Source organism: Osmerus eperlanus, chromosome 17 (assembly GCF_963692335.1).
Source record: "Osmerus eperlanus chromosome 17, fOsmEpe2.1, whole genome shotgun sequence".
In the NCBI taxonomy this organism is placed as follows: domain Eukaryota; kingdom Metazoa; phylum Chordata; class Actinopteri; order Osmeriformes; family Osmeridae; genus Osmerus; species Osmerus eperlanus.
The window spans coordinates 7,401,369-7,426,591 of record NC_085034.1 but is presented as its reverse complement, the minus strand read 5'-3'; the positions used below and the strand labels follow the sequence as shown (position 1 = coordinate 7,426,591).

At 51.8% G+C, this 25,223-nt stretch overlaps 1 protein-coding gene across 9 annotated transcripts in view; it reads left to right on the top strand.

Moving 5' to 3' along the window:
• The window catches only part of sbf1 (SET binding factor 1), a 35,883-nt gene that overhangs the window by 2,780 nt on the left and 7,880 nt on the right, over positions 1–25,223 (top strand). For 2 of the 9 annotated variants that reach the window (XM_062483203.1, XM_062483199.1), the window contains exons 2-25: positions 9,676–9,761; positions 10,452–10,589; positions 10,815–10,940; positions 11,047–11,157; positions 11,775–11,852; positions 13,579–13,608; positions 15,072–15,177; positions 15,372–15,504; positions 15,718–15,826; positions 16,692–16,805; positions 19,269–19,460; positions 19,623–19,751; positions 19,845–19,943; positions 20,261–20,471; positions 20,591–20,703; positions 20,832–20,981; positions 21,089–21,157; positions 21,301–21,462; positions 21,650–21,936; positions 22,054–22,226; positions 22,358–22,431; positions 23,792–23,984; positions 24,085–24,212; positions 24,380–24,555. In XM_062483203.1, coding sequence (XP_062339187.1) covers positions 9,676–9,761; positions 10,452–10,589; positions 10,815–10,940; positions 11,047–11,157; positions 11,775–11,852; positions 13,579–13,608; positions 15,072–15,177; positions 15,372–15,504; positions 15,718–15,826; positions 16,692–16,805; positions 19,269–19,460; positions 19,623–19,751; positions 19,845–19,943; positions 20,261–20,471; positions 20,591–20,703; positions 20,832–20,981; positions 21,089–21,157; positions 21,301–21,462; positions 21,650–21,936; positions 22,054–22,226; positions 22,358–22,431; positions 23,792–23,984; positions 24,085–24,212; positions 24,380–24,555 — 3,187 coding nt within the window. The remainder of the gene's footprint in view (positions 1–9,675; positions 9,762–10,451; positions 10,590–10,814; positions 10,941–11,046; positions 11,158–11,774; positions 11,853–13,578; positions 13,609–15,071; positions 15,178–15,371; positions 15,505–15,717; positions 15,827–16,691; positions 16,806–19,268; positions 19,461–19,622; positions 19,752–19,844; positions 19,944–20,260; positions 20,472–20,590; positions 20,704–20,831; positions 20,982–21,088; positions 21,158–21,300; positions 21,463–21,649; positions 21,937–22,053; positions 22,227–22,357; positions 22,432–23,791; positions 23,985–24,084; positions 24,213–24,379; positions 24,556–25,223) is intronic. The other 7 variants (XM_062483201.1, XM_062483204.1, XM_062483202.1 and 4 more) reach the window with 7 other exon arrangements.

Sequence of the window (25,223 nt, the reverse complement as noted above, 5' to 3'; positions counted from 1 at the left end):
GCGCACTGGTCACCACAGCTTCCCTTAAGCTGTCAGCTGCTCACCCGGCCAGAGTCAGCCACCCACCCAGCCAGCCAGCCACCCAGGCAGACAGGCAGACAGGCAGACAGGCAGACAGCCCTCTGTTTGGCATTGGGAGCTACAGGATGAACCCATTCTCCTGGGACAATGTCTGGGACTGGTGCTGAGGAAGCCAAATGAAACAGCCATTTTGCAAGACAACTGCTTTCATACAGACTGAGCAACGTGCATACAGACTGAGCTAGCGTTCACACAGACTGAGCTAGCGTTCACACAGACTGAGCTAGCGTTCACACAGACTGAGCTAGCGTTCACACAGACTGAGCTAGCGTTCACACAGACTGAGCTAGCGTTCTTGGAAAGCAGCGTGCGCGTCATCAGGGGGTTTCACAGGGCCAGCGTCAGACCGGTGGGTGTGTTGAGTCTTGTGTGGGTGAGAAGTGAAAACGGTGGTCAGGGTAGGGGAGAGGGGGCAGAGTTGTAATGCTTCAGGCAGCAGAAGAGAGCAGACAAGACGGGGGGGGGGAGATTGGAGGGAGGACTGGGGAAGGGAGGAGGGCTGGGGATGTGCCAGTGATGCCCGTCTGTGGCCTGCCACTTCCTCTCTGGTTGCAGAGCCGAGCTGCACACACTCTGGCCTTCCAGAAATAGCCCTCACAATCTGTCTTTCATACGGGACAGAGGGGTGCTGGAAGGAGGACTGTGTGTGTGTGTGTGGTTGTGTGAATTCATGTTTTTTTTCTTTCTTCGTCCTTATAAACTTCTATTATTCCAATGTGTGTGTTCCTGCACGACCATGCGTGTGTATGAATAATTCCCTCTATGTGGGACTGTTAAGTATGTTTCAATGGTACCAGTGGCCACACTGCTGTGAATAGCCACCCGCTACACTTGAGGTGACAATGCACTGGCTGTTGACTGCTCTTAACCAGTGATGCCCCAGTGAGACTTGGACCTGCATCCAGGTCTCTCTGTGTGTGTGTGTGTGTGTGTCAGATATCCATACTGAGCAGGACTGGCAGGCTGTCACTCTGCTGGTGCTCTAGTGTCAGAGATGCTGGCCATGCAGAGCTGATGCCAGACCCATGAGCTGTGTTAGAGCTTTCTGTCTGCTGGAATCAATGCTCCTTATTCATGGAGGCAGACGACTGCCTCAAGGCCCTGCTGTCTGCCCTCATTCTTGCTCCTGAGATACAGAACACACACACACACACACACACACATACACTCTTATCTATCTCCATTTCCAACACCCAACGCACAGTAAGCGATGTGTGTCTTGATGATGAAAGTCGCAAGGCTAGCAGTGATCTGCTCCCCAGGGGCACTGGAGGTCAGCTCGCAGTCACACTGTCGGGGGTCATAGGGTGGTAGAGAGGGATGACCCAATGCTAGAACCATGCTTTGATGGTTCTCCATGGAATTTGGAGAATTCCTACCCCCTGCTCGGCTGTCACCCCTGCCCCCCCCCCCCCCCCACACACACACATACACACACACACACCCCGGCCACCCCATATGCCCCTCCGGACCCCCCTGGCAATCCAGTTCCCAGTCAGCCTGAGGGGGTTAACGGAGTAATCGTTCAAATCCCCCCCAGGGTAATTGAGTGGTGGCACTAGATTACGTCTGTTGGCCTTTCTCCCTGCCCTTCCCCCCCCTGGTCATCATAGACTGTCTCAGATTGAAAGGAATAATAATCTGGTTGGTACCCCACTGGGTTTGTTTTTTCCCCTAATCTGGCATGTGGATTGGTCGAAGAATGCTGGGGAAAGGCTGCTCATTGGTCCTGGCCAGGGAAGGATGCCCCTTTCTCCGTCAAAGGGCAGTGGCAGGGATTTGTTCCCTGTTCCCCCCTCCCCCTCTACAGACCTCAGGTTCAGAGGTATCGGAATGACAGATTATCGCTTCTCTTCCACCTCATCATTGTATGCATGTCTTTAACACTGACCCACCAGTTTCAGGACCAATTTCTGACCCTTTAAGTGGTCTTAGCCATTGACTTGGTGAACATCATTTAGACTTTTTATGGGGGGTTTTACTTGATGAATGTATTGGTTGGGACGGCTCATTAGGGTAAGGGCCAGTGCTCTGTGACACTGGATCATTCTGAAGGACTCTTTCCTGTGAGGTCAGTGACGAGCTGATGTGATGCTGTGGCCCCTTGTGACTTTTGGACCGGAGATGAACCTGTAACCTCCCGAACCTGACGCTTAGCGTCAAGGGAACAGCTGACCAATTAGGAAGGGAATGGGATTGCATTGGTGTTGGGGGATGGGGGACAGTGAGATGGGAGTCAATGAGGGAGTGAGGCATAAAGGGAGATTAGGGTCTGATTGCTTCAATCCATTGTGTTTCAATTTCCTAAGCCCCGCCCACTCGGAGGCCGTTGCGTGTCTCGGAGGGGCCTGTTGGGACTGCTTGTCATCCGCCCAACACATATTTTGACTCTGAGGAAACACTCTTGGTAAATGCCCTTAACCACTGTAATTCCTCTCGTAGTTCTCCCTTCAGTCGCTCCTGATCTGACCAGGCTTGTATTTAGTCTAGCCTAACACAGTTAACTATCCTTGTGCAGTTACCTGACCTAGCACAGTTTGTAGCAGGGTCTTTACCACCAGACTGCCATGGCGTCGTTGATGCTAGCATGCTAAAGTGACTTCAGTTCGGAACTGAAATGATTCCAGTTCCGATGCGATTCTCGCGCATGTGTCTGTCAGTGTCACCTCATACTGAGGTGTGGGTTGTGTCTTTTCTTTCCCTCTCTGTCTGGATGCAGCTGTGGGAGCAGTTAGCTGTCTAGCTAGCCGAGCTAAGCTACCCAGGCCCTGGGTCGTCACCACTCGTGTGTGCTGCCCTGTGCTGCTAGCCAGCTGGTGTCTGAATGGGTGAATTTGAACGGTGATTCATCAGTGTGATGCTGATCATTGTTCCAACATCAGCTGCCCTGAACCTCGGTCAATCCCAGCTGTATCTGGAGCAGTGCTTAGAGGAAGGCATAACATTTGGTTGCCAAACACTGCGCTGTATAAGCGTACAAAACAGACAGAGCCGATATTTCAAGGCTAATATTTTTTTGTGACACTGTTTGAAATGCAAGGCATTTTTGTAATAATGTGGTTTACGTCCAAAGTTCCTGAAATGTCTACAAGGTTCTGGTCACAGTCAAGCAGGTTGGCACAGCTAACCGTGTGGGAGGCGACAGAAATAACAGGCCAAGACAGACACGCACACACACACCACTGCAAAAGGAACCGAGACACAAAACCTCACAACAACCAGGTTTGTTTATTGCAAGGCCAAACTTGGACGTCTGACAATCAGACCAAGGAGAAACTGTGGAGTTCTAGGGAACACTCTCTCCCTTTCTGTGTTTCCTCTCCTGGAAAGCCCGTTTTTTGTTTAGTGGGGGGGGGGGGGGGGACGTACAGAAGGGGGGGAGGGGCTGGTGGAAGGGGTATTAGTTTTGCAGGAAGGATGTGAGTTTGTTGAAGAGCTTTTTGCACAAAGAAAATGTCCCTCATGGTCACCCGGGCGACGGCGGTTGCCAGATGGAGCCTTTTTTCACCCCCCTTCTGGTCGCTGGACACGCGGGTTGCTTGAGTTGGTGTCGCATGGATTTCGGCATTCATTAAGCGTAGCATTATATTTGCGCTAACTGTCTTATACCAAATTTGGAGAGAATCTTAAAGTCAAATAAGTGCATTTGATTTTCTTCCTTCTCTCATCCAGAGGACTGATGTGTACATCTACACACCCTGTGTGTGTGAGCCAAGAGAGGCTATAGTCTGGCCTAGTACACTGCTCCTTTCAATCAGAGAAAGTGACTCACTCTCACTCGACCCGTATAAAATATCAACTCTGCTCTGTGTGTGTGTGTGTACACGTACGGGCGTTTGTTTGTCTGTTCGCTGCATGCACGTGCGTTTTATGTGCAAGCGTGGCCTGCGATTGTTTTACATTTGAGCGTATCCCAGATAAGGACAGTGTCCTCACTGGGTGTGGTGATTGGATATGATATCATCCAAGTGGGGTGTTTTTTGCCTGCACTGACTTCAGTTTCCTGTTCAAAGAGAACAGGAGAAAGTGAGCTTTGTGCATTCATCAGATACTCACTTATCTCTCCCTCTGTGGTGGAGAGTCAGAGCCTAAAGGTCGCTGGCTGATAGCTGGAAGGAGGCACACGAATGGAGTCCATATCTCAGTCCCAAACTCCCTCTGTGTCTGTGAAAACATGTCCATGTGTGTCATATGTAACTGAGCTATGTAAAGTGATGTAATGACAGTTATGGCCCCATGGCAACCTGCTTCATGACAGCTTGCATCAGACCAGACACACACACACACACACACAGAGCTAACTTTGTCTTCTGAATTTGGGTAACCAGGGAAACTGTCCGCTGTCGTGTCAGTGTGGTTTGGAGACTTGCTAAAGTGAAATAATGTTTGAGGATGGATTAGTTTGAGTATCATGTTGCGCCCTTCCATACAGACACACAGGTAGGCTACATGGCCTTCCACACACCCTGAACTCTACCACACAGTCTGTGTGTCAGTCTGGGTGCTGTTTTTTCTAGCCAGAGTGCTCATTGTCATAGCTTCAGTAGTGTTCTTGTCATCAAGGCGATATCCACTCCTATCAGTGTACTAGATCAACAGAGTCTTTCTGTCCTTCACTCACGTTCATTCGGACTCCTCTCTCTTCCTGCGTCAGTGCTTCGTCAGTGCAGTCACACAACAGGTCTGCTAGAGACCTGTGTCCCTCCCATAAGTCCTCTCCCCATATCCCAGACCCTTCTGTCCCTGTCTGTTTCAGCTAACTCAGCTGGGTCTCCAATAACCTGCTCACCTAACCCACCTGACCCACAGCCATTAGTAATATTAGAACAACTCTACCAACCTAGGATCAAAGTCTAGAATGGGGCCCACCCCTACTGATCATGCAAATAGCCTTGTAGTTGCACCCTGGGTTAGTGGCATAGAATCTATCTACTACCGGTATCTACGCCATATATAGTTGAAACTGTGGCCTGAGTGTGACACTGGTGTGTGTCTGGCGGTGGCTGTGGTCGATATCACCGCTACATAGTTCCGTATTGCCTTCAAACAGGTGAAGAAGTACCTCTTTAGCACGGGTTACTAACACACCAGACGTGTCAGGTGGCTGGCGTAGGCCGTCTCTGTCAGGAGATACTAGCTTCCTCCTCCTGTGGAAAAAGCATCTCTCGTACCACAGGACTCGTTTGCTCTACTGACTGCAGCCCCAAAATGGCCGCCGCCGAGTTCATCCGCTGCGCACGGTTTCAGTTCACCTCCGTCAGGTTTCATTATGACGCGTGTCATTCGGGGACGTACTGATCATAAAGCAGCCGGCCGATTTCAGTACTTAGGGGGTTTTCGAACATTTGATTGTCAGTGAGGAGATGACCTGGGCGTCAGGTCTGAATTGTAGTGCTTGAGAGTTCCCATGACCCTTGTTAAATATGTGAACTCTCACCTAAAGAGGCACAAGATCGTGCAAGAGATGTCCTGGTGCATGACTATCTCCTGGAACATGACAGAATCCTATGTTCCCTCTCCGCCAATGTTCTATCTCTCACTAGCTTTGGAATTGAAACCGACGAACAAACAGTTTAATCGTGGTCCCAAGGTCTATAACGGTGCTAAACGCCAGCCTCCATGCCCACTTTATCTTGGACTGCCACAATGTCAGCCCAGACCTATGTGAACCTTCACCAGCTCCCTGTGCCAGGGCCCAGCCATGTCTCCCAGGCATCAGAAGCAGCCTGTCCTGGTGAAGCACGATGGCACACTTCTAGATATAGCACAGACCTTTTGTGGGTAGGGGGGGTAGGTGATTTGAGCAGGGCGACATTCGGCAAGGGCTTTCTGACGTAACATCTCAGTAGTGGTCCGCTGAATAAAACATCATGAAAGACACTCCTCTGTATCCCCGAGGATGCATGTTTGTTGGCAGTGCCCCTTCAGGCATATCTGCTGTGTTTGCGTGTGGAGCTAATGGCTAAAGGGAGGCCTAGCGTACTTACTGTTGTGCTTGATGCCCGTGTGAAAACCCCTCCTGCTGTAGGTAGGCATGATGCAGATGCTGGGGGTAGTGTTTCAGGGTTTGAAAGCAGCCCAATCCCCCATAGAGTCAGCACACTGGGAGCCATTAGCATCACCTCTAAAACACTAAGAGCATCCCAGCACTCCACTGTGAGTGTGTGCGTGTGTGCACGGGTGTGCCGCTTGTGTGTGCATGTCCTTGCTCGTGTGTATTTCTTAATGGACTGGACTTCCTAAGAGGCTGTTAGTTCTGTATGGCTGAGTCAGCCACATAAATTTACGGAAACTCCCAAGAACTCTCTTCTAGAACGGCAGGCCCAGTCACTGTGCCCTGGCAGGCTGGCTCACACAGCCAGCACCGAGGTCCCCATCTGGGTCATGGTGGTGTCGGAGAGACCGAGGTGGCAGGAAGGATGGAGAGCAGAGGAACGCTCTGATGGCTAGATTGTGATAGTGTGTGTGCACTTTGGCCTTGTGAATGTGAGTGTGTGTGTGTGTGTGTGTGCGCGTGCATGCATGCGCTTGTGTGTGTGTCTCAAGCAGACTGTTTGGCTGGTACATAGTCCAGGGCTATGTCACTTCCGATGCCCTGCTGGCTGGCTATGTACCCTGTACAGCCAGCCTTGTTCCAGGCAGATTCTGCTTTGAGTGGGGGTGTATTTGTGTCTGTGTGTACTTCCGTATTTGCGTGACTTATCTATTTATGGTATGAATTATAGTTCGATGAACACCATGCTGTTGTACACCCATGGTTGTTTATGTTCCATGTGTAATTGAGCGGGGGGGGGGGTGGCAGGTGAGGTTGGATGGCCTGGTGACTGGGGCCTGTGCAGGTGAGGTTGGATGGCCTGGTGACTGGGGCCTGTGCAGGTGAGGTTGGATGGCCTGGTGACTGGGGCCTGTGCAGGTGAGGTTGGATGGCCTGGTGACTGGGGCCTGTGCAGGTGAGGTTGGATGGCCTGGTGACTGGGGCCTGTGCAGGTGAGGTTGGATGGCCTGGTGACTGGGGCCTGTGCAGGTGAGGTTGGATGGCCTGGTGACTGGGGCCTGTGCAGGTGAGGTTGGATGGCCTGGTGACTGGGGCCTGTGCAGGTGAGGTTGGATGGCCTGGTGACTGGGGCCTGTGCAGGTGAGGTTGGATGGCCTGGTGACTGGGGCCTGTGCAGGTGAGGTTGGATGGCCTGGTGACTGGGGCCTGTGCAGGTGAGGTTGGATGGCCTGGTGACTGGGGCCTGTGCAGGTGAGGTTGGATGGCCTGGTGACTGGGGCCTGTGCAGGTGAGGTTGGATGGCCTGGTGATTGGGGCCTGTGCAGGTGAGGTTGGATGGCCTGGTGACTGGGGCCTGTGCAGGTGAGGTTGTCTGGCTGTGATCTTGAGTCAGTGCAGTGCAAACACAGGAGGGAACATGAGCAGAGTCACGTGTGGAGACACAACAGGGGTGTGTCTCACCGGCTTTCAGCGTCGCCTGCTATTCTATGGTCACCTGACTAACTTTTCGACTAGCCTTTTATGCCTCCTACGTGCTTATGTACACACACAAACACACAGACACAGCTTTGACCAGAAGGACATAAATTTGAAACCATTGAACTAGGGCTGCACGATTATGGCCAAAATGATAATCACGATTATTTTGATCAATATTGAGATCACGATTAATTATCACGATTATTTGTTGATTTTAACCAAAACAAATGTTATTGTCACATAGGCTAATTATAACTGCTTTCACATCCATATTGTGCTACATTCCTGCTAATTTCCAAATACGTGCATCAAAATAGGTCCTCTTATTCACCAAAATTCAGTGCATCTCCTTAAAGAATAAATAAAAATAAATAAATAAAACAATAAAGAAGAAAATTTAGCAAAACTTCAACAGGGCACTATTTTCCATTGTGTAAATATATTTTAGGAAGCCAAAAAAAACAAAACTATTTGATACTATGAACGTAATGACACATTTTAAATATCGCTCGATCACGCAAATTTGATCGTGAGAAGCCAAAATCGTGATCGGGATTAAAATTCGATTAATTGTACAGCCCTACATTGAACACATCTAACACGTATCAACCCAGAAACACACACCTATGTTATGTGCTGGAGCTCACAGATGCAGACCGTTTAGAAATGACACCCACTTCCCTGTTTGGGGTCAGGGGACTCTCTGGGGTGCATTCTGGGAAACCACAACTTTAGTCTCAGGCTTGCCACTCCTCCTGACCTTCTAAACAAGCTCGCATCCGGTTTTCACTTCAGTACATGTTGTCATACATATGTCAGTGTGTGTTCAACACCAGTGGGGCTTGTTGCCATGGTGTGAGCTGGGGTAAATTATGGGATGAGTCCCAGTAAATGTAATACGCACAGTAGCATTCCTGCTCCGGTGTTTTACTGGCGCTCGTCATCAGTGTTTGACACCAGAGCTGTTTCAAGTGGTCAGGAATGAAACACAGCTGGTCGGATGAAGAGAGCCTTGAGTGACCAGCGAGATGGGATTCTTCTCACGAGAAAGAAGGAGAGTGGAAGAGAGAGAGAGGGTGGGCGGGAGCAAAAGGAGGGAGAAGGGAGGGATGTGGGAAGAGAAGGGAGGGACACAAGTTGATCCCCCCCCCCTCCCTGTAGTTTTGGGAGCTGCCCTACTTTCTGTTTGCGTGTTTGTGACCGTGGCGCGCTGGTTTATTTGTCCTTCGGATAAAAGCCCGGCCGCTCGGCTTCTTTCTCAGATGGAGCTTTCAGACCAAACTTGGCGGTCTGCTCCTCCAGCCCTCCAGCTCTCCACCCCTCCATGGGTGCAGCTGTGTCAGGCTCAGATCTGCTCCAGCCCAGTGACATGACAGAGGCCTGTTCTGTGTGCGAGCATCGCTTCCAAGCAGGCTGGAAAGCAGGAAAAGCTTCCAAATTGTGTCCGGTTATATAAGCAGGCCATTGTGGCGGGGTTATGATGAGCAGCATAGGGAACGTCCTTGTTAGCCAGCTGTCTGTCTGTCTCGCTGTCTGTCTGTCTCTCTGTCTGGAGGGAAGGAGGGAGGGGGCCAGAGATGTGTCTGTTAGAGAGAACACCTCATCACTGGGAGTTCACTCTTGGTTATCACCCTATTGTGGGTGTGAGATCACTTCTATAGCTAGCTACGTAGCTAGTTTGTGTTGACCTTTGAGTGAATGTTTGCAGTATGTTGATACTAAGTTAAGAAGGATATAGTAGTAGGTATTGATCCACAAGAAGAAGTTGAAGCAGGCAAGAAGAGGAAATAGGAATACGATATAAGAATAAAGAACAGGTTACAAATACTACATATGCAAATTACTAATACAAGAGGAAAAACTCAATACACAATACAAAACATACACAAGCCTGTACATGAGGTACAACACAGGGTTGAATCACAGGTTAATACACGTACAAAACAACACAATGCTTGCGACACACAGGGGGTAACACACATATATTTCCAACATATAAAAGACATACAGAGTTATAAAGTACATGTTATAAAGTCACATCTTTGACCCAACCTGGCTCTGAAAATTGTTCTCCCCCCTCCTTCCCTCTTCCTTATTTTTCTCTTCCTCTTTTTCTCCAGGGGGCAGTGAGGGTCAGGGTCGCATTCTCCAGCGCTTCCCTGAAAAAGACTGGGAGGACAACCCCTTCCCACAAGGCATAGAGCTGGTGAGTAGCACACACACTCTCACACAAACACACACTCACACACATACTCACACACACTCACACAATTCAAATATCAGGATTCATACAGGATTGGTTAATGGATACCCCTCTTGTCTCAGAATGAAGTGTACTATTAATATTAACATTCACACACACACTTTGATACCACGTAGTGAGCGATTACTCGATTAGGAATTGAGATTGCCGTTAATATTTAACTTTAAATATATTTGCGTTTTATGTACATGAGTAGACGTGGAAAACTTTTCTGAGGCTGTTTGTGTTTTTCCACTGTGGAGGGTAAATTACAGAGCAGGCTCTAGATCAGAGGTGACTCACACAGAGTGCAGTTAGAGCATGTGACACATACCACCCCGTGATGTCACACCAAGCCTGGATGTTCTTCTGTCTCTCTTCACACCTCCCTCAACTGTTCCTTCTACTCACCTCCTGTCTCATCACCGCTTCTCTCTCTCTCTCTCTCTCTCTCTCTCTCTCTCTCTCTCTCTCTCTCTCTCTCTCTCTCTCTCTCTCTCTCTCTCTCTCTCTCTCTCTCTCTCTCTCTCTCTCTCTCTCTCTCTCTCTCTCTCTCTCTCTCTCTCTCTCTCTCTCTCTCTCTCTCTCTCTCTCTCTCTCTCTCTCTCTCTCTCTCTCTCTCTCTCTCTCTCTCTCTCTTCCCCCCCCCCCCAGTTCTGTCAGCCTAATGGATGGGAGTTGGTTCCAGAGAGGCTGCCCCCGTCGTTCTTTGTATCGGTTCTGACTGACATCAACTCGGAGCGTCACTACTGTGCCTGTTTCACCTTCTGGGAGGGCCTGGACAACCCTCAGGTGAGGAAAGGCCACCCCAACCCCCCCCCCCCCCCCCCCCCCCCTTCCCCAGCCTCTGGGCCTCACAGCTCCTCACAAAACATGACAGGCTGCTTCCCTTCTGCTTTGCCTTAATGAAACGAAAACAAACAAGTCTGACTCATGGTTAATAGATGAGTTGAAAGCGGCCTACAAATTTCATCTCTGTTGATACACAAGTTAAAGAAAGTGTGTGCGCGTGTCTAGTTGCAGAAGGCTGAAGCCAGCGAGGCGGACGAGGATGAAGTGCCAGGAGTGCTTCAGCCAGCCCAGGTCTTCGCCCCCAAGAGCCTGGTCCTAGTGTCCCGCCTCGACCACACCGAAGTCTTCAGGGTAGGACACACACACCCGCACACCAGACGGGGGGAAAGGTTTGCTGATGCCATGTAGACCCCAGGGAGGGGTGCTTGTTCCCTGACTGTGCGTGTGTCCTCTGCAGAACTGCCTGGGCCTGATCTACACCGTGCACGCGGACAGCCTCAAGGTCCCCTTGGAAACGGTGATAGGGAACCTGCTCACGTGTGTCATCCCCATCGCCGGAGGCTCCCAGGTAGAGAACACACCCGACCCCACACACCTCGCACCCCACCACGTGCACACACACCACACACAACTGTGGTGGACGGGTCATCTCTGTTCCAAGGCGGTTAGCATGCTAGTGTGTTCTAGCTTGTTAGCTGGCAGCTAGCGTGTTAGCTTAGCCAGCCTGGTACAAATGAGGTGGCAGTGTATTGTCCACTGTGTTCTCTCTTCCTTCCGATTAGATAACGAATGTCGGTATGTAAATGAGTACACACACGTATGTGTGTTTGGATTTCACACATTTCCAACAGTTGCTGAGCAGTAAGCTAAATCCTATAATGCTGTATTTTTAAGTATTAAATCCCTGTTGGGGATTGAAAACAACCGTAGCCATGTCCTCTGACCCACAAACATCTACTGTACGGCACCAGAGCTCAAACCTGACTACTCCTGTGTGTACAGTTTGCCCTCAAAATCAGGTCACCTGCTCTCAATTATCCACACAGGCACACCACTGGATAGTGATTGTGTGTTTGGACGGTATAACGCCATGTTGCTGTAACGATGTTTTGTCCTACATATCCCATCCCTTGTGTTACATGTAAATGGATCCCCCTGTTCTGCGTATTGGTTTCTGTGTTCCAGATAAGTGGGTCCCCAGTGTGTAGTTTAGACTCACTTCCTCATGCCCTAGCCTGTGACTGGCTGCTGGGCTGTCTCCAGGTAACGCCTCACTCTGGAAGCTTCTACCAATCAGCCCATACGGTGCACTTTCAATTTGAATGTTATTTTTATTTGTTTTTTTACTTATTTTGCTGGAACTCAAAATCATGGTGATTAATGGGAGGGACCTTGTTGGATTTGTGGCTGAATTTGTCATACCAATCAATCTTTTTAATTGTCTTATTTTTTGTTGTTGTCGCACGAATCAAATTCATTGATGGCACTGCTTTACTGGGCTTTACAGTCGCATCATTATTTACTCTTTCTTAATCAATCTTTTTGGGTTAATGATCTTTTGACCCTTTTACAAATTACTGAAATGATTTGACTTTGATTTGTTTGTTTCCTGTAGTTTGGAGTGGATCAAATGACATCACTGTAATCACACACACACACACACACACACACACACACACACACACACACACACACACACACACACACACACACACATGCGCACGGACGCACACACACTGTGTTGTTGTGCGCTCCAGTGCTGGGAGACCATATGGGGCAGCAGATGGCCTCCTAGCTGGCTGCCCTGTCTGAAAGAGAGACACGGGACTAATCAGCATTAACACACAAAGGCCCAGACACACTGCACACAGTACACTTTTACACACACACATCTTAGACAAACAAAACAAAAAATATTGTACACACACACACTTTCAGCCTTTTGGTGATGGAGTACAGATAGTTCTTTATTTACTATTGAATAGGACGCTTTGGTGTAAACACAGTCAGATGTGTGGGACTGGTTCTAGACTTTTCTCTGAGGTCACTGCACCAGGGAGGTGTCAGACATTAGGCCCCTGCTCCATACCAACTTGGATCACTGCAGTCTTCTGCAGCAACCCATCATTATCCCGGACTACCTGGCAACCCTGTCTCACAAGTCAACCTTTAGCACAGATACCCTGGCCTGTACGATATGGGCTCTGAAATGTCACCTGTCTAGATCTGGTGGTGTGTGTGTGAAAGAGAAAGCATGCACTTATGTCGGAGAGAATCGTAGCGAGACTGAACGACACGTTTGGAGTTGAAGTGCATACACGTGTGAAGAAGGTTGTTGCTGGCACATGCACGTAGCTAATGTCGGCTTGAGCGGTTGAATTATGGTTGTAAATCTATACTGTGTCTCCACTGTGACTCTCATTTACCAGCGGGCATTACAGCCCAAGTACACTCTCTGTCCCGCTGCCAAGAACTGGCACTGGCTGTTCTCCAGAGAGGCCTTTTGGATCAAACATTCATTGAGAAACAATAAGTCCTTACCATAGGTGTGCGCTTTATACAAATATGCCAACGTTGCCCCAGTCAAGAACTCCCCCGTCTAGTTCCGGGATGTCGTCGGAACGAACCGTGTGATGCGACCCATCCAGAACCCTGCTGCCCTGCCGACGGTGTTGCGTTTCATCCACCAGGCCTCACGTCTAACCTCGATGCATCTCCAGGGCTCCCGTACAGTCGCGCTGTAGAGGAGCTGCCGTTGTCCTCGCTTGTTTGGTCACATGTTCAACATGCTGGTCTAGCTGCTGTGTGTTTGTGTTGTCGTGTGTTGTCAAGTGTCCTGTCGTTTTGTCTGTGTTTTTTTGTTGTTTGGGGCTCTGCTCCCTCGGTCCAGTGTTGTCTAACCTGTGTGTTCTGCTGTGGTCTCTCTCTCTCTCTCTCTCTCTCTCTCTCTGTCTCTCTCTCTCTCTTTGTCTGGGGGGGTGATGTATAGCCGGGCCAGGAGGAGAGTTCTGAGAGTTTGGTACGCCTTGACTTTATTCTCCTTTCCAACCAATCAGCTCCTGTCTCTCCTAGTTCTGCACCGGAAATCCTCTCTCCTTGTATCCCATCCGCTCCCTCTCTCCGCCCCCCTGTCCTGCTCGACCAATCCAGACGCAGCCCCTTCTCCCGCCAGGGAGGAGGGGGGAACCCAATCAAAACGCTCTGATGAGACTCAATCTGTGACCAACAGCTGATCCAATCACTAAGATCCATTTTGTTATTGGCTGGCTGCATTCCTAGGGCCCTCTAAGGGTCAGATGAATAGTGAGTGATCAGGTGTTGGCTTTCAGTAGTGGTGTCTGAACAACTCTTCTGCTGCTGCTGCCTGTGAGAGCATGTGCTGCCAACCCTAGCCTGTCCTGTCTCTGCTCATACTCTGGGACAGCCTGCCTGTCAGCTGGATTTGAAGCACTTTCAGACGGCCACAATGCTGCTATGGGCAGACCTGTTTCCATGACAATTGATATTTGAGCTAACCTCTCAAATGAGCTGTCAAATGAATAAAAACATTGAAATAGTGTCAATGCAAAGTAAATAAATGGTGTTGAACTGTCTGAAAGTACTTGAAATTCTGGAGACTTCCACGTGTAGCAGTGAGGCACGGGGGTGTGTCTCCATACCGGCTGTGTTCTGCTCAGGGGCGGGGCATAGCTGCTCTAAACGTGGTTGTCTGTGATTGGCTAGTTCCCAGCCTGTGCTTCCTGTCTCAAGCTCTGTATACGTTCCACAGCGTTCCTCTGATCTCTCCACAGCCAAGACTACCGTAGAATAACCTCCCTGATTAGGAAACCCATCTCTCTTCTGGATGCAATGGATGCTGAACACCGTCAAATTAAACACACTGCCATTGACTTGATTAAAAAAAAAGCTCAATTGAAAATGAGGATCATTACAGTTGTGTGAAACAACAGATCTATAAAGTATTTGGCCCACTTGCACGCACAACGCGAATGCTAAAATCCCTGATAAATCTATTTTATCCGTGACTCAACTCTGCCCTTTACATGCACACACGCACACACGCACACACGCACGCACACACACACTCATTTGTAGCACTGCCTGTGTGTAGAACCTGGCATGTCCTTGGCATTTTTCTTCCATAAAGGCCCATTGATATGGTGCTCTGATTGAGACCTCCCTATGCAATAGGGGTTGCTATGGAGTTTGTGGACTTCATCCAGCTGAAATGGCCTGTGTAATTGGCATGTACCGACTAAGCCCTCCATGACTCGACCTCTTCCCTCCGAACCACCTTCACCTTCCCCGTAACCCTGACACCTTTCTGTGATTGTGTAAAGTACAGCTGTTAAACCCAATTTCCAGTGAAAGAGTGTTCACACTCCCCCCCCCCCTGTTTTTGTCTTTCTCCCTCCACCCCCTTTCTCTCTCTCTCTCTCTCTCTCTCTCTGTCTCTCTCTGCCTCTCTCTCTCCCTCTGTAGAGGACAATAACTCTGGGAGCGGGGGACAGGCAGGTCATCCAGACGCCCATCAACGAGTCCCTCCCCGTCAGCGGGAGCAGCGTGGCTCAGCTCTTCAGGCAGCTCGGTACGACCAATCACAATCCCCCTTCGGCTGCCACAGGCCAACGAAGCATCTCGAATCTGTCTTTGTGCCATTTCTATGGAAGAACGAACACTTGTTATCTTGGAAAAAGAGTTTGATAATGTCCAGAAGAATAGAGACGTTCTCCAGGGGTCCTGATAAACGTGCCTCTGCGTGTGTTCCGTGTTCCTCCCCAGGTATAGTGAACGTCCTGTGTCTGTTCTGTGCCGCTCTGACGGAACACAAGATCCTGTTCCTGTCCAGCAGCTACCAGCGGCTGACAGACGCCTGCCGAGGCCTGCTGGCCATCATGTTCCCTCTCAAGTACAGGTGTGTGTGTGTGTGCGTGCAGGCGTTGCTACCCAAGCTTGCACGAGTCACAGTTAAAGTCACTGATCCATCACTACTTGTGTGTGCAGTGTACAACAGTGTGTAACTGTGTGTCTGTGTGGGGACTTTACATGTCACTCCTCCAGCAATCCACTCTCTGGTGATGATGACCACTTCCTGTTTCCCCCCCCCCCCCCCGCATGCCTTTCTCAGCTTCACCTACGTCCCCATCCTGCCAGGGAAGCTTCTGGAAGTGCTGAGCACCCCCACCCCCTTCATTATCGGGGTCAACTCCTTCTTCCGCTCCGAGACACAGGAACTGGTGGGTGCCCCCCTCCACACACACACACACACACACACTAACTCCAAAAAAGACAAACTAGCGCGCTGAACGAGAATTACAGTTACGTAGAATAGATCCAGTCAGATATAGGGAGCCGATAGTAAAGCACAGAGCCTGGTCTCTTGTAAGGCCCTGTGATGATTCTCTCTCGGTGGTCATGTAGGCGGTGTCGGGGACATGGGTCTAAACTGGGTGCGGGGTCTTCATGCGGGCTCGGGTTCCCATCACGTACCGACGGCTTAGTGGCGGTCCGACCTTTGTTTGAACCCGAGAGTAGGGCGTGACCTCCCGGCGACCTGCCTGTCTCAGGTTCGTCCGTGCTAACAAGCAGTCCCACTGTGGTACGGCCACGCGGAAGAGCTTGCCGTTTGAATACCTCCCCGACTCGGAACAGCGCAGCCTTTGTGAGGCGCGCCAAGGTACGTTTCTCCAATATAGCTGACATTGAGGAAGACCCTCCGTCCACGTCCCGACAAGAATGTGCGACTGCCCGAGAGTTCTCTTCCCCAAACGTTGTGGATCGAAATGAGGGTTTAATGAATGATACCCGGGCCTAGGGGCAGTGTGCATTGAACCACATGCTTTGCCTCACTGCCGTTCCGCTACTGTAAATGAGCCCACATGGTTGATGCATTAATGAATGTTGGGGTCAGGGGGGGAGAGGTTATCTCCTTAGCAACTCGTCGTGTGGTCTTCAACGGAAGACAGTCCTCGCTAGCTACCTCCTGTAATCACCAGCTGTTGAGAGAGACTGTCTGTGTGTGTGTCTGTCACCTACTGTAATGAGCATAACTCCTAATGTATACTGGGCTTGTATGTGTGTTCGCCCCCCCCCCCCCCCCAGTTGGACGTGATCATCGCCGACCTGGACGGGGGCACGGTGACCATCCCGGAGTGCGTCCACATCTCCCTGCTCCCCGAGCCCCTCCTGCAGCAGACCCAGACCGCCCTCTCCATGGTAACCAGCCCATCGCCATGACGGCCACCGTAGCAGACGTCCAGCGGTCGCAGCTTCCCACAGCTCGACGCGCTAACTCGCTATTCCGTTTTCTTTTTCTTCTTTTCTTCACGAAAGCAGTGGACAGCGTACAGTAGCTTGAGAGCGGCAGCGTCCCACTGCTTGTCTCCCCTCTTACCAACCTCCACACGTGGAGTCCTTTGGCTCCTTGCCACAACATTTACTAGAAATGTCTCTTATCTGTTTATCTAATGCTGATAAAGTGATTAAAGTAAGGCCTACTGTTTGTTTGGAAAAGGCCTGTTCAGATTTCCTGGCTAGCCTCACCCTGGCATCCTTGTTTACGGCACACTTTATGATTTCCCCCTCAGTGCTCACGTTTGTAATGTTAAAAACAATAGCCTCATAAAGGTTTATACATCATGGAAATCCATATAATACAATCTCCCAAGTATGTATTATGTCATCTTCCAAGTGTGTATTGTCTTGAACATAAGGGGTAAACATCATTAGCCTGGCATCCCATCAAAGGCTTTTACAAGAAACACGAATCCAAAAGAGTTTCCTGGTGGAATGTGGAGCTGTTAAAAGCAAAGATTATAAAGAGAATTCCTACTTTTACGGGTAAAGGTAATAACTCCAAGTGTATGAAGGGAAACGGTCATAAACTAGCTTGTTGTGGTAGTTAATAGAAGGGTGTGGGCGTGGGTCAGTCCCCCCCCCTCCCCTCCTCACGATGTCTTGGTTTATGGGTGTCCTCATCCTCATGATGTCTTGGTTTATGGGTGTCCTCATCCTCATGATGTCTTGGTTTATGGGTGTCCTCATCCTCATGATGTCTTGGTTTATGGGTGTCCTCATCCTCATGATGTCTTGGTTTATGGGTGTCCTCATCCTCATGATGTCTTGGTTTATGGGTGTCCTCATCCTCATGATGTCTTGGTTTATGGGTGTCCTCATCCTCATGATGTCTTGGTTTATGGGTGTCCTCATCCTCATGATGTCTTGGTTTATGGGTGTCCTCATCCTCATGATGTCTTGGTTTATGGGTGTCCTCATCCTCATGATGTCTTGGTTTATGGGTGTCCTCATCCTCGACGGACCATCACAAAAGGGTCGGAACTTGATTTGTTTGGAAAGGAGAGACCAGCATGCCATTGAATGCCCGCAGGCGTGAGGTTTTCTGCAGCAGTTGTTGCGCAACAGCGTGCATGTTTATTTGGATGGCATTCCCAGAACGCCTAACAAATATGTACATTTGCCATTGTTCAACAGCTCCAAATGGTTAACAACAGAGATCAGAGGAACGTTGTTCAAACACTCCAGGATGTTTGAAGTAGTTCCTTGTAGATTGCCAGGCACCTGCTAGCGCCATGCCAGCATGAGTAACAGCCCTGTGCCTGTGGCCTCCCACGCACCAGCACTGTGACACGTATCTGAACCAGACTTGACGAAGGGGACTGGGGGGGAGCTGTGGTTTCCTGAACCCGTCTCACATCCTTCCTGTCTTCAAGCTCGGAGGGGGGCGTCTGTAGCTAGCATTGCGCTTAGATAGCAAAAGTGAGAGCCATTGATGATGCAGAATGGGCTAGTTCAACAGCAATGTGCTGGCTAGTTTGTCCATGGTGCTGGCTTTGCATCGGTGGAGAGAGAGAGTGCCACTGGAGCCAAGCCCAGTTGTTCTGCAAGCTTTGACTGGGGGGGGGGGATTCGGCCACTATCATGAGCCAGTACTGTGTGTGTGTGTGTAATTTTGTTGTCCGTAAAACACACACACACAGCGCCACTTACTCCGTGTGGACACTGTGCATGTCTGTCTGCACCTGCTGTGTGTCTATGGCCCCAGCCTCTGCCCCAGCCACAGCCCTAGTCTCAAAGCCCCCTTGACCCTGTCTGTCTGGAAGTTCTGACTGGCATTCTCACAGAGGACTGAGCCCCAGACTGGCCAGTTCACACAAAGGACCCTGGAGCGGAACACAGGGAATAATTGCGAAAACCGATAGCACTGCTTCTGAATCGGAGGCATAATGAATTAGTTTCATCTACCGGAGAAGTTTTGTTGGCGGGGGGAGAGGGGCCTGCACTGATGAGGCTGTAGATAGTTGTTCAGCTGCCGTGGCTTTGCAGAGCGCTGCTCTCCTCTCAAATGAGCTGCATGTGTTATTCACCTCCTAGGAAGACCTGGGGCTAATCTAGTTAATGGCTGCCTGAATACGTGCCACTGTTTAGTCTGTCCGAATCAGGCTTCCAGGGAGCCTTCCAAGTAATTCTTTTTTTTCCAAAAGCTTTTAACCTGATAGTATGCTGTGGTCAGGTTTTTTTTTTTTTTTATGCCACGACAGTGCCAAAAAGCCAAATGATTCATTGCGGTGACATTGTGATAAGCCATCCCAGCTCGTGTGTTCTGAGAAGTGCTTGTGCTGCCGAGCGTGACTCACCCTGGCGCCCGTGTCCTGCGCGCAGGTGTTGGACCCGGAGCTGGAGATAGCCGACCATGCCTTCCCCCCGTCCTCCACCCAGCCCTCCTCCCTCAAGATCCAGGACAAGGAGATCCGGGCCGTGTTCCTGTGGCTGTTTGCTCACCTCTTCCAGGGCTACCGCTGGTGCCTGCACATCATCCGGATCCACCCAGAGCCCGTCATCCGCTTCCATAAGGTACCATAGCCAGATGGGAGTCGGAAGGACTCTAAATGACACATGCTGGCTGGTCTGGCAAGCTGATGAGATGCTGAGTCACTGGCGTTTGGGATGGTGTGTTTGTTATTCCTGTGTGATTTGTGATGTGTGTGCGTGTGTGTGTGTGTGTGTGTCCGTCAGGCTGCGTTCCTGGGCCAGAGAGCTCTGTCTGAGGATGACTTCCTGATGAAGGTTCTAGACGGGATGGCGTTCGCAGGGTTCGTCTCGGAGAGGGGGCCGCCCTACAGGGCCACCGATCTGTTCGACGACGTAAGCGCCATTTGAAATCGGCCTCCTCGCCCCGCAGAGCGACCAGGGAAGCGCGGGGCGGCGTCTAACCGCCTTCCTCCTGTCTCTCTGCAGCTGGTAGCCAATCAGGTGGAGCGCGTCCGCCAGGAGGAGAGCTGCCCTCACAAAGTCATGAATCACGTCAAGGAGCTGGCCGAGCAGCTCTTCAAGAACGTACGGGCCACAAACACAACCACAACCACACAGGGTTTATCTCAGAGCCAAACGTAGTCTTGTTCTCATGCTTTCTAACGTTATTTATTGAGTCAGGTGGCTGAGCGGTTAGGGAATCGGGCTAGTAATCAGAAGATTGCCGGTTCGATTCCCGGCCGTGCAAAAAGAATACCTTGTGTCCTTGGGCAAGGCACTTCACCCTACTTGCCTCGGGGGAATGTCCCTGTAATTACTGTGAGTCGCTCTGGATAAGAGCGTCTGCTAAATGACTAAATGTGAGTGAATCATTTTATTTTTATGTTCTCAACCCCTCTCAGGAGAACCCGTACCCTGCGGTGGCCATGCATAAGGTCCAGCGGCCGAGCGAGAGCCCGGGTCAGAACGCCCCCCAGAACAAGGAGCCCTTCCCCCCGCTGGACGACGTCACGGTCGAGCTCTTTGTCGACCACGCCGCCGCCAAGCTCAGGACGGCGCCTCCCGTGGTGAAGGCAGAGGTGAAGGGCATGGTGCCCTCCGGACCCCCGTTGGGTGAGCCGAGCTCGAGCGTGAAGAACGTTCCGGAAACCTTCCGTCACCTCAGCATGTGTTACTAGAGCCCGTGAGGACTGGGGGGGTGTTCTGACTCCTGGCTGTTGGTGTTGTTCCAGGAGACATCGTCGACAGGAACGGGAACGTCCTGGCTAACAGCGCTCGCAGGCTGGAGGTGGTCCGCAACTGCATCACCTACATCTTCGAGAACAAGATGCTGGAGGCTAAGAAGGTGAGAGACAACCGCATGGCTGCCTCAACCTTATCTCGTTTAAGACCTCCAATACCGTTACCATGGCCATAGTAAAAGACTAGCGTTGTTAATGTGCTGCCACTATCTCTCTCTCTCTCGCCCCCTAGCTGATGCCAGCGGTACTGCGGGCGCTGAAGGGCCGGGCGGCCAGGGTGTGTCTGACCCAGGAACTCAACCAGCACGTGCTGCAGAACCGGGCCGTGTTGGACGACCAGCAGTTCGACTACATCGTCCGCATGATGAACTGCACCTTACAGGTAAGAGCCCCCCTCCCCTCCCCCCGGACGAGTGTTCCGCGGAGCCGCCGTGGCGTGGCCGCGATCCGGCCAATCACATCATCTCTGCTCTCCTCGTCCTCGCTCAGGACTGCTCCCACATCGACGAGCACGGGATCGCCGCCGCCCTCCTGCCCCTGGTCACCGCCTTCTGCAGGGTGAGGACCCATCTTATGGCCACGCCTTTTTTTTTTCACCGAGCCCACACAGTGTTCCCTCGTTGTTCCTCCTCGCGTCGCGAGAAGCTCTCTCTCTCTCCCCTAACCGTCGCGATGGTTTTCCCCCCCTGTGTGTGTGACAGAAACTGGGGGCGGGCATCACCCAGTTTGCCTACAGCTGCGTTCAGGAGCACATGGTGTGGACCACCATGCAGTTCTGGGAGGCCATGTTCTACAGCGACGTCCAGAACCACATCCGGGCCCTGTACCTGGAGACGGAGGAGGCGGAACAGCAGCTGAGCCCTGTAAGGACCCCCCATCCCCCCACCCTGCTGCCCCCCAGGGCTGACCGTGTGTTGAGCGGTGATCCCCACCACAGTCTTTTGTCCGGTGGTGAAGTCGTAAGGTGAGGCCTTTAACCGAAATCCACCGATCGATCAGTGACCTTTTGCCCCCTTTGCCTCGCTCCCCCCCCCCCCCCCCCCCCCCCAGTCCCAGGAGGTGCGTGAAGCGGGCGGAGGCCAGGGGCTGCTGAGCGCCCTGGACCTGGCGTCGGAGCAGAGCCGCCTGTGGCCCACGCTGAGCAAGGACCTGCAGACGGAGCGCGTGCAGAAGGAGGAGAGCACGGTGTTCAGCCAGGCCATCCACTACGCCAACCGCATGAGCTACCTGCTGCTGCCCCTGGACACCAGCAAGAACCGGCTGCTGCGCTCGTCCGGCCTGGGGGGGGACGTGGAGAGCGTCAGCAACAGCTACGTCACCAACAGGTACACCAACAGGTGCAGGCGACCCTTCCTTGTTTTTCACGCTTTTCGTACTTGTGGGAACGGGACCTTTATTGGGGAGGGGGTTTGTCTGCGGAGCCGTCACCCGCCGCTGTCGCCCATCCCCCCCAGCATCGCTGGGAGCATGGCGGAGAGCTATGACACGGAGAGCGGCTTCGAGGACGCCGAGGTGTCGGACGTGGCCAACTCGGTGGTGCGCTTCATCAACCGCTTCGTGGACAAGGTGTGCAACGAGAGCGGCGTGACCAACGAACACCTGAAGGCCCTCCACACGATGATACCAGGTAGGAAGGGAGGTCAGGAGGCAAGGCTGGGACACTGGGGGCCCCCTGAGGGGGCCAGGGGACACCTTCAGAAGCTCGGGGAACATTCATGGTGGGGCGCCTCTGATCCGCTCCTGTGTGGTTCCTCTCAGATATCGTCCAGATGCACATTGAGACGTTGGATGCAGTCCACAGGGAGAGCAAGCGACTGCCGCCGATCCAAAAGGTAACCAATTCCTTCTTTTACATTCCGCTGGACAAAGGCCACGCCGAACCCAGGCCAGACCCGCCCATCCCCCCCTCCACCAATCCCTACAGCTCAGTGTCACAGTGGCACGGCAGGTACGTCTGTCCCAACAACGTTGCCGCGTAACTCACACAATCTGCCTGAGCGGTGCATGCCGGATGTTGTCGTTCCTTCTCTGATTCCCCCCCCCCCCGCTACAAGCCTAGCAGACTCCTTCTACAGTGGTGCATGCTGGGCCTTGTAGTCCTCGGGGGGCCTGTCAGACTACAGAGACCTGTGTGCCTTCAGACAGAAGGGTGCTGTGTGCTCGATCTGATTCTAGGAGTGTGCTGCTCGCTGGTGAACAAAGGTAGCTTAACATCGCGTCTCTGTATCCGTGACAACTCCAAGCCCTTATCCTGCCAAATATCAGTTTCAAACACCAATCTACCATGAATCAGGTTAATTTGAGCTGGACTGTGGGCTTTGCTCCCCTGTGTAATACTGTACCTGAGAGATCTCCTCCTAATCCCATAATGCATTGTGTTTTGCGCTGACTAAGCGCTTCAAATCCCCTCACGAGGATACAGGGAATCAGGTGCTGTTGTGCAACAGATTATGGAATGGGTTATAAAACACACCATTCTTTTTTTCATTAGTGGAACCACTTTGTTTGGTGTAGTTGCCCCCTGAATAAGCTGACCAGCAGAGAGGGGAGACAGGAAGTGATGTCAATGCCCAGAGACAGACTCTCACTGCCAGACACTAGACTGGTCTTCTGATGATATTTTGTGTACCACAATTTCATTCCATGGATATTTCCCAGTTTGGGAGAATTGTACACACACAAGCCCACTCTGAAAACCCTGAAGTTTTCAGAGTCTCTGTAAGCATACAGCACACATATTTGTCTGAATTTCTCCTTCTGCTTATTTAGTTTGATGTCAAACAGGCTAACTCAGCCAAGATCCCACCACTTTGTCGTCATTTGCATACCCAGAACCAATAACAACAAATAACGGGGCCAGAAGTCGTCATATCGAGTTTTGTGTTTTGACTTTTGTTGCGTGATATCCGTAGGTAGGTACTTAATTAAGGTTGGAAATTGCAGTTTTGCTCCAGTGGGGTGTCATGTTCTCTGGCATGGATGTGAAGGCATGAGCTCTGGGTTGGTGTGACATTTGTCCAGTTGGCAAATATTGATTGAGTTTGGAGACTAACTCAGCAGCATGGTGTACCTGTTCATGTTGGTGTGCCATGTTTAGGACTGCAGAACAGAAAGCACTGACCACTCTCTTCTCTCTACCTCTCTCTCTCTCTCTCTACCTCTACCTCCTATGTTCTCCCTCCCTCCCTCCAGCCCAAGCTGCTGAGGCCTGTCCTGCTAGCAGGGGAGGAGCTGGTGATGGACGGCATGCGGGTACACCTGATCCCGGACGGGCGCGAGGAGCCCACGGGGGTGATGGGGGGCCCCCCCCTGCTGCCCGCCGAGGGCGCCATCTTCCTCACCAACTACCGCCTCATCTTCAAGGGAACGCCCACCGACGCTCTCGGTAAGACCAGGAGCCCACAGACGCGCGTGTGGACGAGGCCACACACACACCCTCCTAAACACCCCCTTCTTGCCTGATGGCGCGTCTCTCTCCTGTGTAGTCGGGGAGCAGGTGGTCACGCGCTCGTTCCCCATCGCCTCGCTGACCAAGGAGAAGAAGATCTCCGTCAGCCTGCCCATGGACCAGTTCATCCAGGAGGGACTGCAGCTACGCTCCTGCACCTTCCAGGTTCTCCTCTCCTCATCCATCCATCCAACCTCCTGCCCCCACTACCCCATTTCCCTCCCCCCCCCCCCCAGCTCCTCCTCTAACCAGCCTGTGTGTGTGTGTGTGTGTGTGTGTGTGTGTGTGTGTGTGTGTGTGTGTGTGTGTGCGCGTGTTCCCGCCCCCCCCAGCTGATGAAGATAGCGTTCGACGAGGAGGTGGCGTCGGACCTGGCCGAGGTGTTCAGGAAGCACATGCACAAGCTGCGCTACCCGCAGCACGTCCAGGGCACCTTCGCCTTCACCGTGGGCCAGGGCAGCAAGATGGTGGTGGAGCACAAGACCAAGGACAAGAACCAGTCCCTGAAGTAAGCACGCGCACACACACACACAGAAGCGCCACTGTCGCTGGCGTTCTGCAGCCCCAGAACCATCAATCCCGCGCGTGCTCAGTAGGCCCAGATTCTCCCGACGGCATCCGACGCCTCCCTCACGCCCCCCCGGGGGGGGGGCGAGGCGCACACCGCCTTTCGACCTCACACGCCGTAGCTCGCGCGCGGGCTGAGATGACACGGCACCGCCCCGACGACGTATGCGACCGACCCCGCGCTGAACTGCTCTGTCGGAGGAGACTTCACGTTCCTGCCCTGCTCTCTGCCGCCTGGGTGTTTCCGCACGTCCCAGCTCTCAGGACGTGTCCAGGCTGTTTTTAAGGGGTTGTGGGCTGAAGTGGGTTTAACGACAGAATTGTATATAGTCAAGAGTGCTGGTGGTGCGAGCGTTCACGGGTGTATGAGCGCGTGGTAGGATGCCACTTAGGATTGTCGGTGCGTTTGGGTCTCTTACATGCAAGTGCATCAGCGGCGTGGTTGGGGTTAACGCGTGTGTGAGAACATTGCATGTTTCCGGAAAGCTGCCTGTTTAATTCTGCTGGCTGCACCCTCGTACTCATTTATTCAGAGCCAGCTCTGAAGGGCCTGAGGAATGAGACTGTTTCACATCCTACTGTCCACTTTCCATCCTGGTACAATACATA